Source organism: Salvia splendens, chromosome 7 (assembly GCF_004379255.2).
Source record: "Salvia splendens isolate huo1 chromosome 7, SspV2, whole genome shotgun sequence".
Lineage (NCBI taxonomy): Eukaryota > Viridiplantae > Streptophyta > Magnoliopsida > Lamiales > Lamiaceae > Salvia > Salvia splendens.
The window spans coordinates 1,715,354-1,728,064 of NC_056038.1; the positions used below are offsets into that span (position 1 = coordinate 1,715,354).

A 12,711-nucleotide genomic window follows, 5' to 3' on the forward strand; every position below is an offset into this window, starting at 1 on the left:
TTGATTGCAAAATTAAAATATGGAGGAAACATCTTTTTAGGTCAATGAACTTTGCCAAAGTATCATTTTAGGCTCGTGAACTTTGAAAATATCATTTTAGGTCCGTCAACTATAAGTTAATATTATTTGAGGTATTTTAAACTTTTTCCGGATGAAAATACCCTTAAGGCTTTCAAATGACAATTTGGACAATTCTTTCGCCACTCATCTTGCGTCAAAGACCTAGAGTCTAACATTTTTTTACAACTATTTGATTCAATTACCATCCAAATTGAATTTAAATATAATTAAAATTTGCCTTAAAAAATATGTGTTAATTTTTCAATTATTAGATGACCAATTATTTAGGGTGTAGTGAATTGGGACTTGACACTTTATTTTATTTTTTCAATCTAAACTGCATTTTAAGAACTTACTATAGGTGATTTGTGAATTATATTTAGTTTATTTATTTTGGAATTAGATAGCTATATTAATTTGGATTGTCATTTGGAGTATTGTTTATATGAATTTCAAAATGGAGATCAATTACCATCCAAATTGAATTTTAAATATAAAAATTTGCCGTCAAGATGCGTGGAGAAAGAATTGTCCAAGTTGCCATTTGAAGACCTTAATGGTATTTTCGTCCGAAAAAAAGTTCAAAATAACTCAAATAATATTAATTTGTAGTTGATGGACCAAAAATGATATTTTCAAAGTTCACAGACTTAAAATGATACCTTAGTAAAGTTCGTGGACCTAAAAAGATGTTAAAATAAATCAATAGTTTGTATGCGAAATACCAAATTAGTACTAGTTCGTTAATTTAATGTTGGTATGAAAACTGAAATTGACAAAAATTTAAAAATTCATAGCTAAATTAGCAACAATAATAAATGAGCATTTACAATTATTGTGGGAAAGTTTAGAAATTTATAGCCAAATTCACAACAATAATAAATGTGTATTTAGAGGTACTAGTATAATTTATTTTGGGAATATGGAGATAACAACGTTTGAAATCCGAAGAAGTAGAATCATTGCAATAGATCCTCGAAGATGGAGCAGGAATTTGTACAGTCATATTTGAAAGTTACAATAAAAAAAAAACAAGCTGAAATTTTGGCATAAGCAAATACTAATACACAGCTTTATATGCAAATGTCTATAGGTATTGCGAAAAACGAAACATACTTAATATTTAGCGAAAAACGAAACATGTCAGTGCCATTAAAAAAAGAACCACAATTTGAAAAAATTACGAAATTTTAAACATATTCTAATTTATATATCAATTTTTAAAAATATTTTAACATAATGAATTAGTAGATTTAAATTTTTGAAGTCAATAGGTGATAAATAGTACTCCATCCTAGTAAAAATAAAATGTTTTTCTTTTTAGACTGTCTTATTAAAAATGAAACATTTTCTAAAATAGAAACAATTTCATCTCTATTTTTTTAATTACTAAGGGTATTCATTGGTGAGCCTAGTGACTATTCCACGCGCTGATTTTTAGGCACCTCAATAGCTGCGATAACTGGCTCAAGGATTTAAAGAAGCTCCACGCCCAAATGCTTGACTATATGGTTAAGGATGGACGAGTCTCATGCTATTCGACCACGCCATTGGATTCTATCTCTATATTTTTTTATCTCTTTACTTCACACTCTCTTAATTAATTCATAAAATAACACTACATAAAATTTCATTTTAATTCCTAAATTTTCCATATTTAATTGATCGGAAGGAGATATCAATAAAATATAAATGTTGACAATTTCTTTTCTGGGGGTTGCGTTAAAGACATAACCATTCTTAAGTGTAGAACCTAGAACTCTACATATTTTATTCATTGGATGAGGAAAAAATGACGGTCAAGATTAAAAATCATACATATTAGACTATGTTTTCACGACATTCCGGACTCAACATGTGAAAAAACTCACATATTGATGGAAGAATGAATGAAACGAAGAAGAGTCCATGCATGCTTTATTTTTTCACTTCTCTGCATTCACCCATTAATAATAGTTTTGGTTGTAATGAGAAGTTGTTGTGCAAATCAACACCATTGGATTAAAAGATCTAACGACCCCCGTTTGGCATTTGTTCTACGTTTAAGAATGGTTCTACGTTTAAGAATGGTTCTATCTTGATCACAATCCTCTTTTCTGGACGTTATTTGTCATAAGTTAATATCAAATCTGAAAATTTTAACGGTCAAGATTTTAGTTTACATTAGTAGATTTAGTTGTAATTATTCAATAACGAATCACTTTTATAACATTATATCAGACATACCAATCGAATAACGAATCATTTATATAACGTTATTTTCCAAACGAAATAAAAATAAATCTCAAAATCAATAAATATAAAAATTTTAAAAAAAGTAAAAAGAAGTCCAACCGTCGCAGTTATCTGCCCGCCACAGTAAGTGCACTCGAAAAATTGAAGCAATCCTTCCAATAAAGTTTCGAATAAAGAAATCCCAAAATCAATCAATCAAATCCCAAAATCAAAGGGAGTAGTAATTTAACGTATCCAAAGATTAAACTTGATCGTTCTTCTTCCACTTTCTGAAGCTGTATTTCTTCATCAAAAATGGGCGTTCCCTCCTTCTATCGCTGGCTCGTCAACAAATACCCCAAAATAGTATCCGACGCCGCCGCCAACCCGCCGGAGTTCGATAATTTATACCTCGACATGAATGGATTAATCCATCCTTGCTTCCACCCCGATGATGATGTCTGCTAGCTCTATTCAAACTTCATCTTCATCTTCATCATTTTCCCTTTTTACTTTTTTTTTAATGTTTTTACTTTGTGATTTGGTCCTCAGCCTTTTCCTCCGACCACCGTCGACGACGTTTTTCGGCGAATCCATGATTACGTGGACAGTCTCTTCGACATCGTCAAACCTCGTCAACTGCTGTTCATGGCTATTGGTATGAACTATGAGGCTTAAATCGAATCAAGATCATTGAAAACATGGTTCCTTGCTTTATAATTCTCTATGCATTTTCATTCATAGATGGTGTTGCTCCAAGGGCTAAGATGAATCAGCAACGCTCTAGAAGATTCCGTTCTGCTAAAGATTACCAACATGCTGTAAGATTCCTTCCTCTGCTCCAAGATTCCGTGTTTCAGTTAGGTGGCAGTCGGTTCCTTAGATAAGATAATAATGAGATAAAATATGAGATAATCCAAAATTAGAATACATTGTCGCGTGTTGAGCTTTTGTGATGAAGGTGACCGAACAAGAGATAAGAATAGACATGACCTCTAGTCAGGAGTAAACATGGCAACCAAACGGTCCCTTAGTCGTTTATTTTCGACTGTTGCTGCAGGAGGAAGTGGAGGATAAGTTGAGGAAGCAGTTTGAGGGTGAAGGGAGAGTTGTTCTTCCTAAACAAGAATCAGAGATTTTGGATTCTAACGTGATTACTCCCGGTACTGAATTCATGCACTTGCTGTCTGAGAATCTGAGAAGCTATGTGAAACGACGGTTGAGAGAGGATCCAGCTTGGGGGAACATAAAGGTTGTTTGTTTCGAATTATCCTTTTGTTTGTGTTTTGCAATAATTGGATTTTGACATTGTGTTTCGTTGAAGGTTATCTTGTCTGATGATAAGGCTCTTGGGGAGGGGGAGCATAAAATAATGAGCTTTATCAGAGCACAACGTGCATCGTCTGAATATGATCCGAACACGAGGCATTGCCTCTATGGTCTGGTAATTGAAGAATATTTCCTAAACATCGATTTATGCTGTGTTGGTATTCTGAAAAATAGAATTGAAATGTGAGAATGTAAATACTGAAATGAAAGAATGCTGAAAAGCTCATGGACTACGTTGTTTTGGCTAGATTGATTCAGTTCGATTGCATGATCCATATAGAGTTCCAAAATAATTAAAGACTGTGTATTATTGTAGGATGCTGATTTAATCATGCTTGCGTTAGCCACGCATGAAGCACATTTCTCGATTCTGAGAGAGGTTCGTGTCAGTCTCCTGCATTCTTCCTTGTATATTTTTTGGTTTTCATAACCAGTTGTAATATGTTGTTAACAGGAGGTTTTGCCTCTAAATGGAGAACTTAGAAATGGGAATTTTGGCCGTGCATTGGTTGATTCTGTTAAGGAGGTATTCGATTGGTTAATGTCTGCACTTGTATGCCATTTTTGTTGTTGCTGTTGATTAACTACTTTGATGTGGTTTGTCTTTGAATAGCAACCTTTGAGTCGTGAATCGGCCTCTAGTCAGGAATCTAGGTGGCAAGCCAGTAAGCGAAAACCGTATCAGGTATGATGATGCAAGAACTTATTGTGAAAGGATGGTATTTCTATTTCTCTCTTGATAATATAATTCTGTTGTGTTTGCAGTTTTTGAATGTGTCTGTTTTGAGAGAATACTTATCTCTAGATATGGAAATTCCCGGCTTCGACAAATTTGAATTTGATCAAGAAAGAGCCATTGATGATTTCATCTTCATTTGCTTCTTTGCTGGGAATGATTTTCTTCCCCATATTCCAAGCCTTTCATTGCATGAGGTTCTCTAGTTATCTTTTATCTGAATCATCACTGAAATTTCGTGAGTCTATGAATCAAATTCTTCTCGTCTTGTTTTTAGGGCTGTATCGATCTGATGATCGATGTGTACAAGAAAGAATTCCAAAATTTTGGTGGCTATTTAGTGAATATGGAAAAGGTAACTGATTTTTTCAACTTAGGGTGTTTTATTTGGTGTTTTTGTTCATACTGGGACTTGAAACAGATAGCTGATACAAACGGGGGGCTACATAAAGCTGAGTCGTGTAGAAAGATTCATCCTCGCTGTTGGTGCATACGAGGAGAAAATCTTCAGTAAACGAGCTGATATCAGAGAAAAAAAACTGAGACGAATGCTTGCTGAGCACAGAGATGCTGTGAGTTTTAGATCGTGTTCTTGTTTTATAGTGCTTTTATGGTATCGGGACTTAAACGTCGTATCTCATTTTGGTTCAGCAAGAAGAGGAACAGAACTGCCTGGATGAAGGAACCTCATCCGAAATATTGGTCATGCATGACATTTCACGTATTGATGTACTATTTTTTTATTTCTTCTTAGTTAACCTTCTATGTAGTTTTGTGCATCAATACATCCTCAGTTTTCGTTGTTTATGCAGAAACTGAAGATTTCTGCTCCGGCAGAAGATGCTGATACGGTACCCAAAATCTGGTGTTCTTCGTTCAATTCATGGTTCTGTGCATAATTACACTTCATTTCTTATATCAGGTTATGGAAAATACGAAGCAGTTGAAGCAAAAGGTCAAAGACGTAATAAAAAGAGAATCTGATATGTTTAAAGATGGCTTATGTGCTGATAAGGTATGCTATTTGCGAATATATTCCCTAATTTTATCTCTTTAACGCAATCATCTTTGAACGGCTCTCGTAGCTGAAACTGGGAAACCCGGGTTGGAGGCAGCGATACTACAACGAAAAATTCTACACCGACACCCAAATAGAAATGGAATCAACAAGGAAATCTGTGGTATTTTTGTGTGATATACGATTTAATCAAGAAATATGCAGTGGTTCATCTTGATACCGATTCCACTTTTACTTTTATGTTCCGTTTTTAGGTTGCAGAGTACGGAAAAGGTCTTTGTTGGGTGCTGTTGTATTATTTTTCTAAAGTCCCATCTTTTACATGGTTGGTGTATATCTTCTTTCATATGGCTGATTCCTTGTTTAAAATCGTGTCTGAGCTGCGGTTGCGTTTTAGGTTCTTTCCGTACCATTATGGCCCGTTTGCGTCAGACTTCAGAGGGCTCTCTCGGGTGAAGGTGAAGTTTCAGAAAGGCTTCCCCTTTAAGCCGTTTGATCAGCTAATGGGAGTACTTCCTCCGAGCAGGTAGTGTCACTCAACATTGTCTTTTTTACAATACGTTGGTATTAGGCTAACGAGAACTATGCCGCAGTTCTCATGCACTGCCTGAGGCATACAGGGGTCTTATGGTTGACGGAGAATCCAAGATCATCGACTTATATCCTATAGAATTCAAGATGGATGTCGATGGGATGCGTTTTTTGTGGCAGGTATTTAACAAATTTTTGCAGATTCAAAGTCGTTATACTTGCTAATGTGGAGTGTTTTGATCTTGAGTAGGGCATATGTATTCTTCCGTTTATAGACGAAGAGCGTCTTCTTGGGGAGACGAAGAAAGTTGAAAATGAACTGAAGGTAAAATGTTGCCGAAGTCTGATTGTTTCTGGTTCTAAAATGTTCAGTATGATTTGACAATTGTGATAAAATGTAGGATGAAGAGAAGATCCGGAATGAGGAGACCCATCATCGTCTGTTTCTGAGACATTCGAGTGAGTTGAGGCTGGAATTGTCGTCGTGCAGAGTGAGAATGAGTTCGGAGAAGATCAAGGGATCAGTCGCGATCCACAGCCATATGTAAGATCCTTGACTTGAACATGTTGCTGTATCTTTGTGTTGATTCTGATGATGGAATCAATTTCAGCAAAGGAATCGAAGGTACGTTACATGTAACGAGTGATCAGATTGAAAGGGATGACGACGAGAAATCTGATATGTAAGCCTGGAAACTACACTCCTTGCAATGAGATATATAGTTTAGTTTTCTTTCCTTTATTTTCACTAATTTTCTCTGCTTTGATTCAGATGCATTTTCTATGAGATCCCTCGGTGTTTCAAATTCGTTCCTCGACTTCTTGAAGGCGTCAACTTACCTGAAAAGGTAAGCAATCTAATTCTATTCTGAGAGATGCTTTTTTGATGGAGTGATCAAGAATCTCCATCAACTGTTTCTTTGCAGACTGTCTGCAGAGAAGACTTAGCAGAAATCGTTCTTTGGCATGAGCACCGCGGGCATGGAGTGTGGCGCAATCAAATGTGCGTGTAGTTCGCTTGGTATCTATCTGTCATTCATTCTTGCATTGCTAAACTGACCTAAAATCTTCAAACAGGCCACACTATAAAAAATCAGACGTTGCATCACAATCTGCGGGCCGTGGCTTCTGTATTGGTCGAGGAAGAACTTTCGTGCCTCAAGAGAATTCGTGTCATGACCATGGTAACATTGGCCGTCAGCAACCGGCTGGATCTTTTAGGAGGGATGATCATGATCGTTCCACGTCGAGCTATAGACAAAGTGACAGCAATTTCTGGCAGTGTCGTGGTGATCCTGCTAACGCTGATTGGAGGGTGCGAAATCCCTCTGGTAATATTGGGGCAAGAAACCTTGGCGGACAACGACAGTATGCGAATCAGCCGTTTGTGGCTAATGCTGGCCGTGGCCAAGGCGGCCAGAGACAGTCATCACACATGACTCGGCCCTTTGTGCCAAGTGGTGGTTTGGGCCATGGCGGCCAAGTACAGCGAACAAGTCAGCCGTTTCTTCGTAATGGAGGACGTGGTCAGGAACGATGTCGAGGCTGGTGGCCTCGGAACATAGATCAGTAGACAGTTTTTGTATGTCTGATCTCTGGTTATAATATTATCATAGTTTTTTGGGATCAAGAAACTAAGGATCCATTTTTGTTGTGTACAATCACAATGTATATATGTTGAATTATGCTATCATTGGTATAAAACAATTAATGTGATAGTATAAATTTGTTACCCAAACTATTGTTACATATAGTATAATTTATGAAACCACAATATCTGATTAATCTTTCCTAGTATCTCATGAGCAAGACTGCTGTCTGAACCCAAACCTCTCATTCCTCAGGTCATACTCAACATGAAAGTTCTGCATCAAGAAGTTTCCTAGGATCACAGAGGGCCCGCCCACGAGATCCGGCCCGAGCAATGTGTCGTCGGTGACCACGGTCAGGCACATGACAGACCTCTCCCCATCATCCACCACAAAGAAGTAATTCTCCAGTGGCAACACCATCTCTGCCCCACCCTTGAAATGCAGCTCCATTTCAGGCATCTTCAAATCCTTTTGCCCCGTGATGTTGTAGCACGGCCTCAGCCCCGTCGCGCCCTCCACCTCGGCCGCCCTCTTGTACCCCTTCACCTGCTCGGAGAACGCGCCGTACACGACCTCAAATATGGCCTTGTTCATGTACACAAACGTCGACCCTGAATCGACTATAGTCCCACCGTTGCCACCCGAATCCGGGACGAGGTCCCGGTACGAAACCTCGACCTTCCTCCCTCCAACTACGATCCTCCTCAACCCGACATAGTAGTAATCCGCGACCGCGCTACCCTCGTCGTCCCGCGCCGGATTCTTCAGCAGCGGCGTGTAGCTGAGCTCGGCCGTCTTCGCGCCCGAATCCGAATCCGAATCCATCACAAGGAAGCTGCTCTTAGGACTGTTATCGAACTTGTGAGAGACGTGGCAGCACGAGAACTTCTTGAGGCCGAGCTGGCTCGGGAGGGATGAAACGCCCCTCCCGAACCCGACCACGCCCGCGGGCTGGCTGGACGAAAACAGAGAGCAGCCCACGAGAAAATCCTCGATTTTCCCGTGGGGCATGGTGAGGGTCTCTACCATGGCTACGCCACCGGTGGAGCCTAAACCGTAGAGAAGGATGTACGGCGGGCATATCTGTGTGCAGTTCGCCTTCGACGACAGCTGGCAGTCCTGGCAGCTGGAGTTCGGGTCAAACGGCTTGTGAAGCCAGCCACATTTGGGATTCATACATCCTAGAAACCTAGCTGAGGATGACTGCTTCGGGAGGAAGGAAGAGATGGGTGATGATGAGCAGTTTCTGCAGACATATCTCTTGGTGCAGGGGAACCAGGAGAAGCTGCTGCCGGTGTCGATGATCATCGGTATCGACTGAGGAGGGGTGCCGAAGCTGAGGGAGACGGTGTAAGCTCCGTTGAAGGGGAAGAGAGGGGTGGTGGAGGGGGGTGAGTTCTTGCCATTCTTGAGGTGGCCGGCTCGGGCCACCGCGGCCGAAGCTAGCTGAGTCAGCCTCTGCAGCGGCTGATCAGTGTGTGGGAGAGTGGTGAAGAGGGAAATGGGAATGGGGGATGCAGAGGCTGAGAGAAAGAGAGAGAAGAAGATGAACACAATGCAAGAAGACATTGTGTTGAAGGTGGAATCTGTGGGACTGTTTTGGATGTTCTTATTTAACCATGTTTGTGTTGACTCCAACAACTGTCAGTGAGCATGTGAATGGAGCCATCAATGGAGTGGCAAAAAAGGGGGAAGGTGTGATGACAGAATGCAAAAGTGGGGCCTAGGCTTCAAGTTAATGTGATTTAGCAATTTAGCATTCAATAATTGGAGGTTGTACAGTAGCCGTTAGGACTCAACTTCCATCCACTGCATCTAATGCTGTTTACTGCTCACTTCCAAAATGGCAGCAATTAATTTTCAAGAATCTGCAAAAGATTAGAAAAAAAGTGAAAAAGGTGCAATCTTTGCTTCAAGAATCTACTTTTACACTTCATCTAAAATAGATCTTTTGTTATCATGAAGCTGCTAAAGGGTTAATATCACCTTTTCCCACCTCATTTACTTTTGTATTACATATGGGAGGAATGGTAGTTTTGCCACTCTATATTGCTTATGATTTTGTTGTGGGATTGCCTTTTGCACGTTAAAGAAAGTTATATAAATACAAAATCAATGTCTAGGCTATTGGAATATGTGCTTTAGTAAAGTTTAAAGGTTGTTTATTCAAAAACCAACTTACTCTTCAAAACGAATAACAAGAGGTGTGTGTTGTGGACGACATGAGGTTTAATTATACATTTCCTCCTATACCCTTTTATGGGTGATGGGTAAATCAACACCAAACTTGGGCATAGTCAAACGTTTATCGTCACTAGTACTAATAAATCCATACCTCCTTACAAAAGCACACAGCAAGACTGTAAGATAGCAGTACCTATAGTGGGAGAAATGAGGTTATATAACAAGCAATAATTCATGATATTCATCACGACAACGATATGTCTGCCCTACCAAACTTCCACATTGAGCAGCGTGGAACTAAAGTGGGTAACAAACCACATGGGCACACATCAATGGAACATGTGAAGAATTTTTTGTTTACATATGAGATTGGCAGACAGAAATGCCAACCAGACTCCAACCATGTGCGTGCGTACCTGAGTGTTCGTTCCACTCGCTACCATTACACCAAAGCAGCAGTTTCTACATCCATCTGCTGACTTCAACAATGACGCTTGGGACACAGAGAAATAAATGCTGATGCATATGTTATCACAAAGTCGTTTGTGTTTTCGCTTTCTTTCTAGCCAAAAATCGCTCCTTTGCTGCAGCCAGTGCATCCTCGCTTCTCTTGTGATGGTCTTTTGCCACAGGTGCTGCTTCCTCGCTTCCTTTATTATTGTCGGGTCCCGGTAGGTCTCCTGCAGCAGATGCCACATCCTCACTTCTTTTCTGACTGTCGGGTCTTGGTAGGTTACGAGCTGGTTGTTCATCTGCAACCTGATCTCGAATGGAAGAATGAGGCTTGTCCTTGGGAGAATGATGCGCGGCAATCTCATCCTGATGAGTCTTCGCCATCCTTGAAGAATCCAAACTAGTACCAGCTGTCGCAGGAGAGACCTGACGTGTTGGCTGAACCGCCTTTTCATCGGGATGCTTCTTAGATTTCCCCTTGTCGGCATCTTCAGAACCAAATGCTACGTTTTTGGATAGGTTGAAATAAAAATCACTGAGGTCAGCCTTCGTGGTAACCTATAAAAACATAGAAACAAAAATTACAATGTATAATATGCTACAAACAGTAAACTCCAATTTTGAAGTTTTAGCTGTGCGCAATTATGAGATTCATAATATCGTGAGCCAAAAACAAAGCCGAGCACTGGCAAGAAGCATACTTATCCATATAGTCGCCTACAAGCAAACAGGATTACACGAATTATAAAAAACACTATCATCAGAAGAGAAGAAGTGAGTTCAACTTACATCTTCCTTCTGCTCACGCAACTCACGAAGCCGCTCTTCCTCTATCCACTTGGCTTGCTCTGCTAGCTTCTTCTTGTAAGCACTAGTAACAAACTTATCTTTATCTGCATAGAGATGTTCATCTTGGCTTCTCTCTTTGGCAAGTTTTCTCTCATATATTATCTCATGTTCTCTCTCTCGTTGTTTTGCCTTGTCTATCAGTCCTTGAATATATCTTGGCTGCAAATGAATATACAGAATTAGTTGATCATTTGCAAGCCAAAATCTATCACCTGCATAATCAAAAGACTTTGCATAGCATATAGGAATAGATCAATGTAGAGGTAAATCCATTTGTAGTCAAAGATTAACTTACGATTTCTTTTTTTTTTTACTTTTTTGTACTATGGCCAATAATAAAACTACTAGACACTAAAATTTTATTTGTGCAAGGATCAGAAATCACCAAAACGCGTTCCCAGAGACAGTTCAATATGAATCTACCATGCATTTCTTAACAAGTAAAACAATACTCCGACAATACCTTTCTATCTTGTCGATCTTCCACTTTGGGACGAACTTGCTTTTCCTTCATTTGATCATATACGCCATCATAGTCAAACGCCAAAGGGTCTTCTTCAAGAACCTTCTTATGCTGCTCTTCAACCTTTTGAGAATTCAAAATGGAAACAAAAAAAGTACAGTCATATAAGTCTGCCCATCGCAAAAATACAATTCAACAAAAATGGAATCTTTATATCAGTAAGTAACCAAACTAAATTTTACAGTAGAAGAAGACTGACATCTTTGTGAGTTTTTTTCTTGTAGGCTTGACGCAAAATGTCCCTCTCAACATTATCATCGTCATCGTCGTCATCAAAGCCGAGCACCTTTGGAGGCGGGGGCCTCGCTGGCGGTTTCTGCTGTGGCTTAACTCTAAGTTGCAAGCCGTACTTTGACATCTTCTATTTCCGATCACAAGCTGCTCTCTACACTGCCAAACCTCAAAACCTAAAACAATCGAAAATATGAGTATTCAATTGAAAAACCAACTATCATAGTAGCACTTATACGGAGCTTCATACAAATCAAGCAAAACACTTTCACATTTTTATAGGAAAGCCCTAGGAAGGCACACGGTCAATCGTTCCCAACCAGAGCAGGTAAGAAAAGAAGCAATTGCCATACTTAGTTGCCTCTGATTTCTCTTGATTTGACAAGATAAAAGGACAATCATTCTTTATGCTTGAGGATAAATCAGATAATGAAACTAATGATTAAGCCTAAATCATGAACCCAAAGTTAATCCCAGAAACCCTACCTCAGAATTTGCAATTCAAATTGAAGAACTAAACAAACAAAAAAGGCAAGCTTGATAGACTATAAGCCATCCGATTAATCTTGAGATAGAACAGCCAACAAAATCACAAAAAGCATGTCTAACATCTGAATCCCCTAAATCAAAATTAAAATGCAAAAATAAAGAGAGATAGAATACAGATTACGCCATGTTGAAAACTAAATACATAGAAATCTCACCGTTCAATCCTTCGTAGGTTACTCGCAATTCCGACGATGAGAATTGAGATACCGGTGAGGGCGGAGGAGGGGTGGAGTGGAGTGGATGGTGGTCAGCGCTACCGCTCGCGGTGGTAGATTTTAAGTTATAACTATTTATAGGAAAAGGGGAAAGAAGTATTTTTCGAGATAAATGAAATAATAGTAGTAAGTGTATTTTTTATAAATCATAAAAATAGTTTATATTCCCTCCATCCCATTCAAGAGATGTAAAGAATAGTTGTTTAGAAAAGTTAATAGAATATGAA

General features: G+C 39.1%; 3 protein-coding genes across 3 annotated transcripts; 1 reads left to right on the forward strand and 2 right to left on the reverse strand.

Moving 5' to 3' along the window:
* The first annotated feature begins 2,441 nt into the window (after positions 1 to 2,441).
* LOC121741650 (5'-3' exoribonuclease 3-like) lies at positions 2,442 to 7,620 on the forward strand. Its single transcript, XM_042134502.1, has 25 exons — positions 2,442 to 2,733; positions 2,827 to 2,932; positions 3,019 to 3,095; positions 3,335 to 3,526; positions 3,599 to 3,718; positions 3,920 to 3,982; positions 4,058 to 4,129; positions 4,217 to 4,288; positions 4,369 to 4,536; positions 4,617 to 4,694; positions 4,761 to 4,798; positions 4,851 to 4,911; positions 4,991 to 5,068; positions 5,152 to 5,190; positions 5,262 to 5,354; positions 5,425 to 5,520; positions 5,612 to 5,682; positions 5,755 to 5,883; positions 5,951 to 6,068; positions 6,139 to 6,213; positions 6,290 to 6,432; positions 6,500 to 6,571; positions 6,661 to 6,736; positions 6,815 to 6,891; positions 6,966 to 7,620. The coding sequence occupies exons 1-25, from the start codon at positions 2,590 to 2,592 to the stop codon at positions 7,459 to 7,461; spliced, it is 2,754 nt and encodes a 917-aa protein (XP_041990436.1). The 5' UTR covers positions 2,442 to 2,589; the 3' UTR covers positions 7,462 to 7,620.
* On the reverse strand, positions 7,588 to 9,747 carry LOC121741388 (probable aspartyl protease At4g16563). The gene has a single exon (XM_042134117.1). The coding sequence runs from the start codon at positions 9,047 to 9,049 to the stop codon at positions 7,688 to 7,690; it is 1,362 nt and encodes a 453-aa protein (XP_041990051.1). The 5' UTR covers positions 9,050 to 9,747; the 3' UTR covers positions 7,588 to 7,687.
* Positions 9,748 to 9,877: 130 nt separating this feature from the next.
* On the reverse strand, positions 9,878 to 12,575 carry LOC121741389 (nuclear speckle splicing regulatory protein 1-like). Its single transcript, XM_042134118.1, has 5 exons — positions 12,425 to 12,575; positions 11,689 to 11,896; positions 11,430 to 11,552; positions 10,907 to 11,125; positions 9,878 to 10,675 (listed from the first exon to the last, which is right to left on the reverse strand). Exons 2-5 carry the CDS (start codon positions 11,845 to 11,847, stop codon positions 10,196 to 10,198), a joined length of 981 nt encoding a protein of 326 aa, XP_041990052.1. The 5' UTR covers positions 11,848 to 11,896; positions 12,425 to 12,575; the 3' UTR covers positions 9,878 to 10,195.
* Between the last annotated feature and the right edge of the window lie 136 nt (positions 12,576 to 12,711).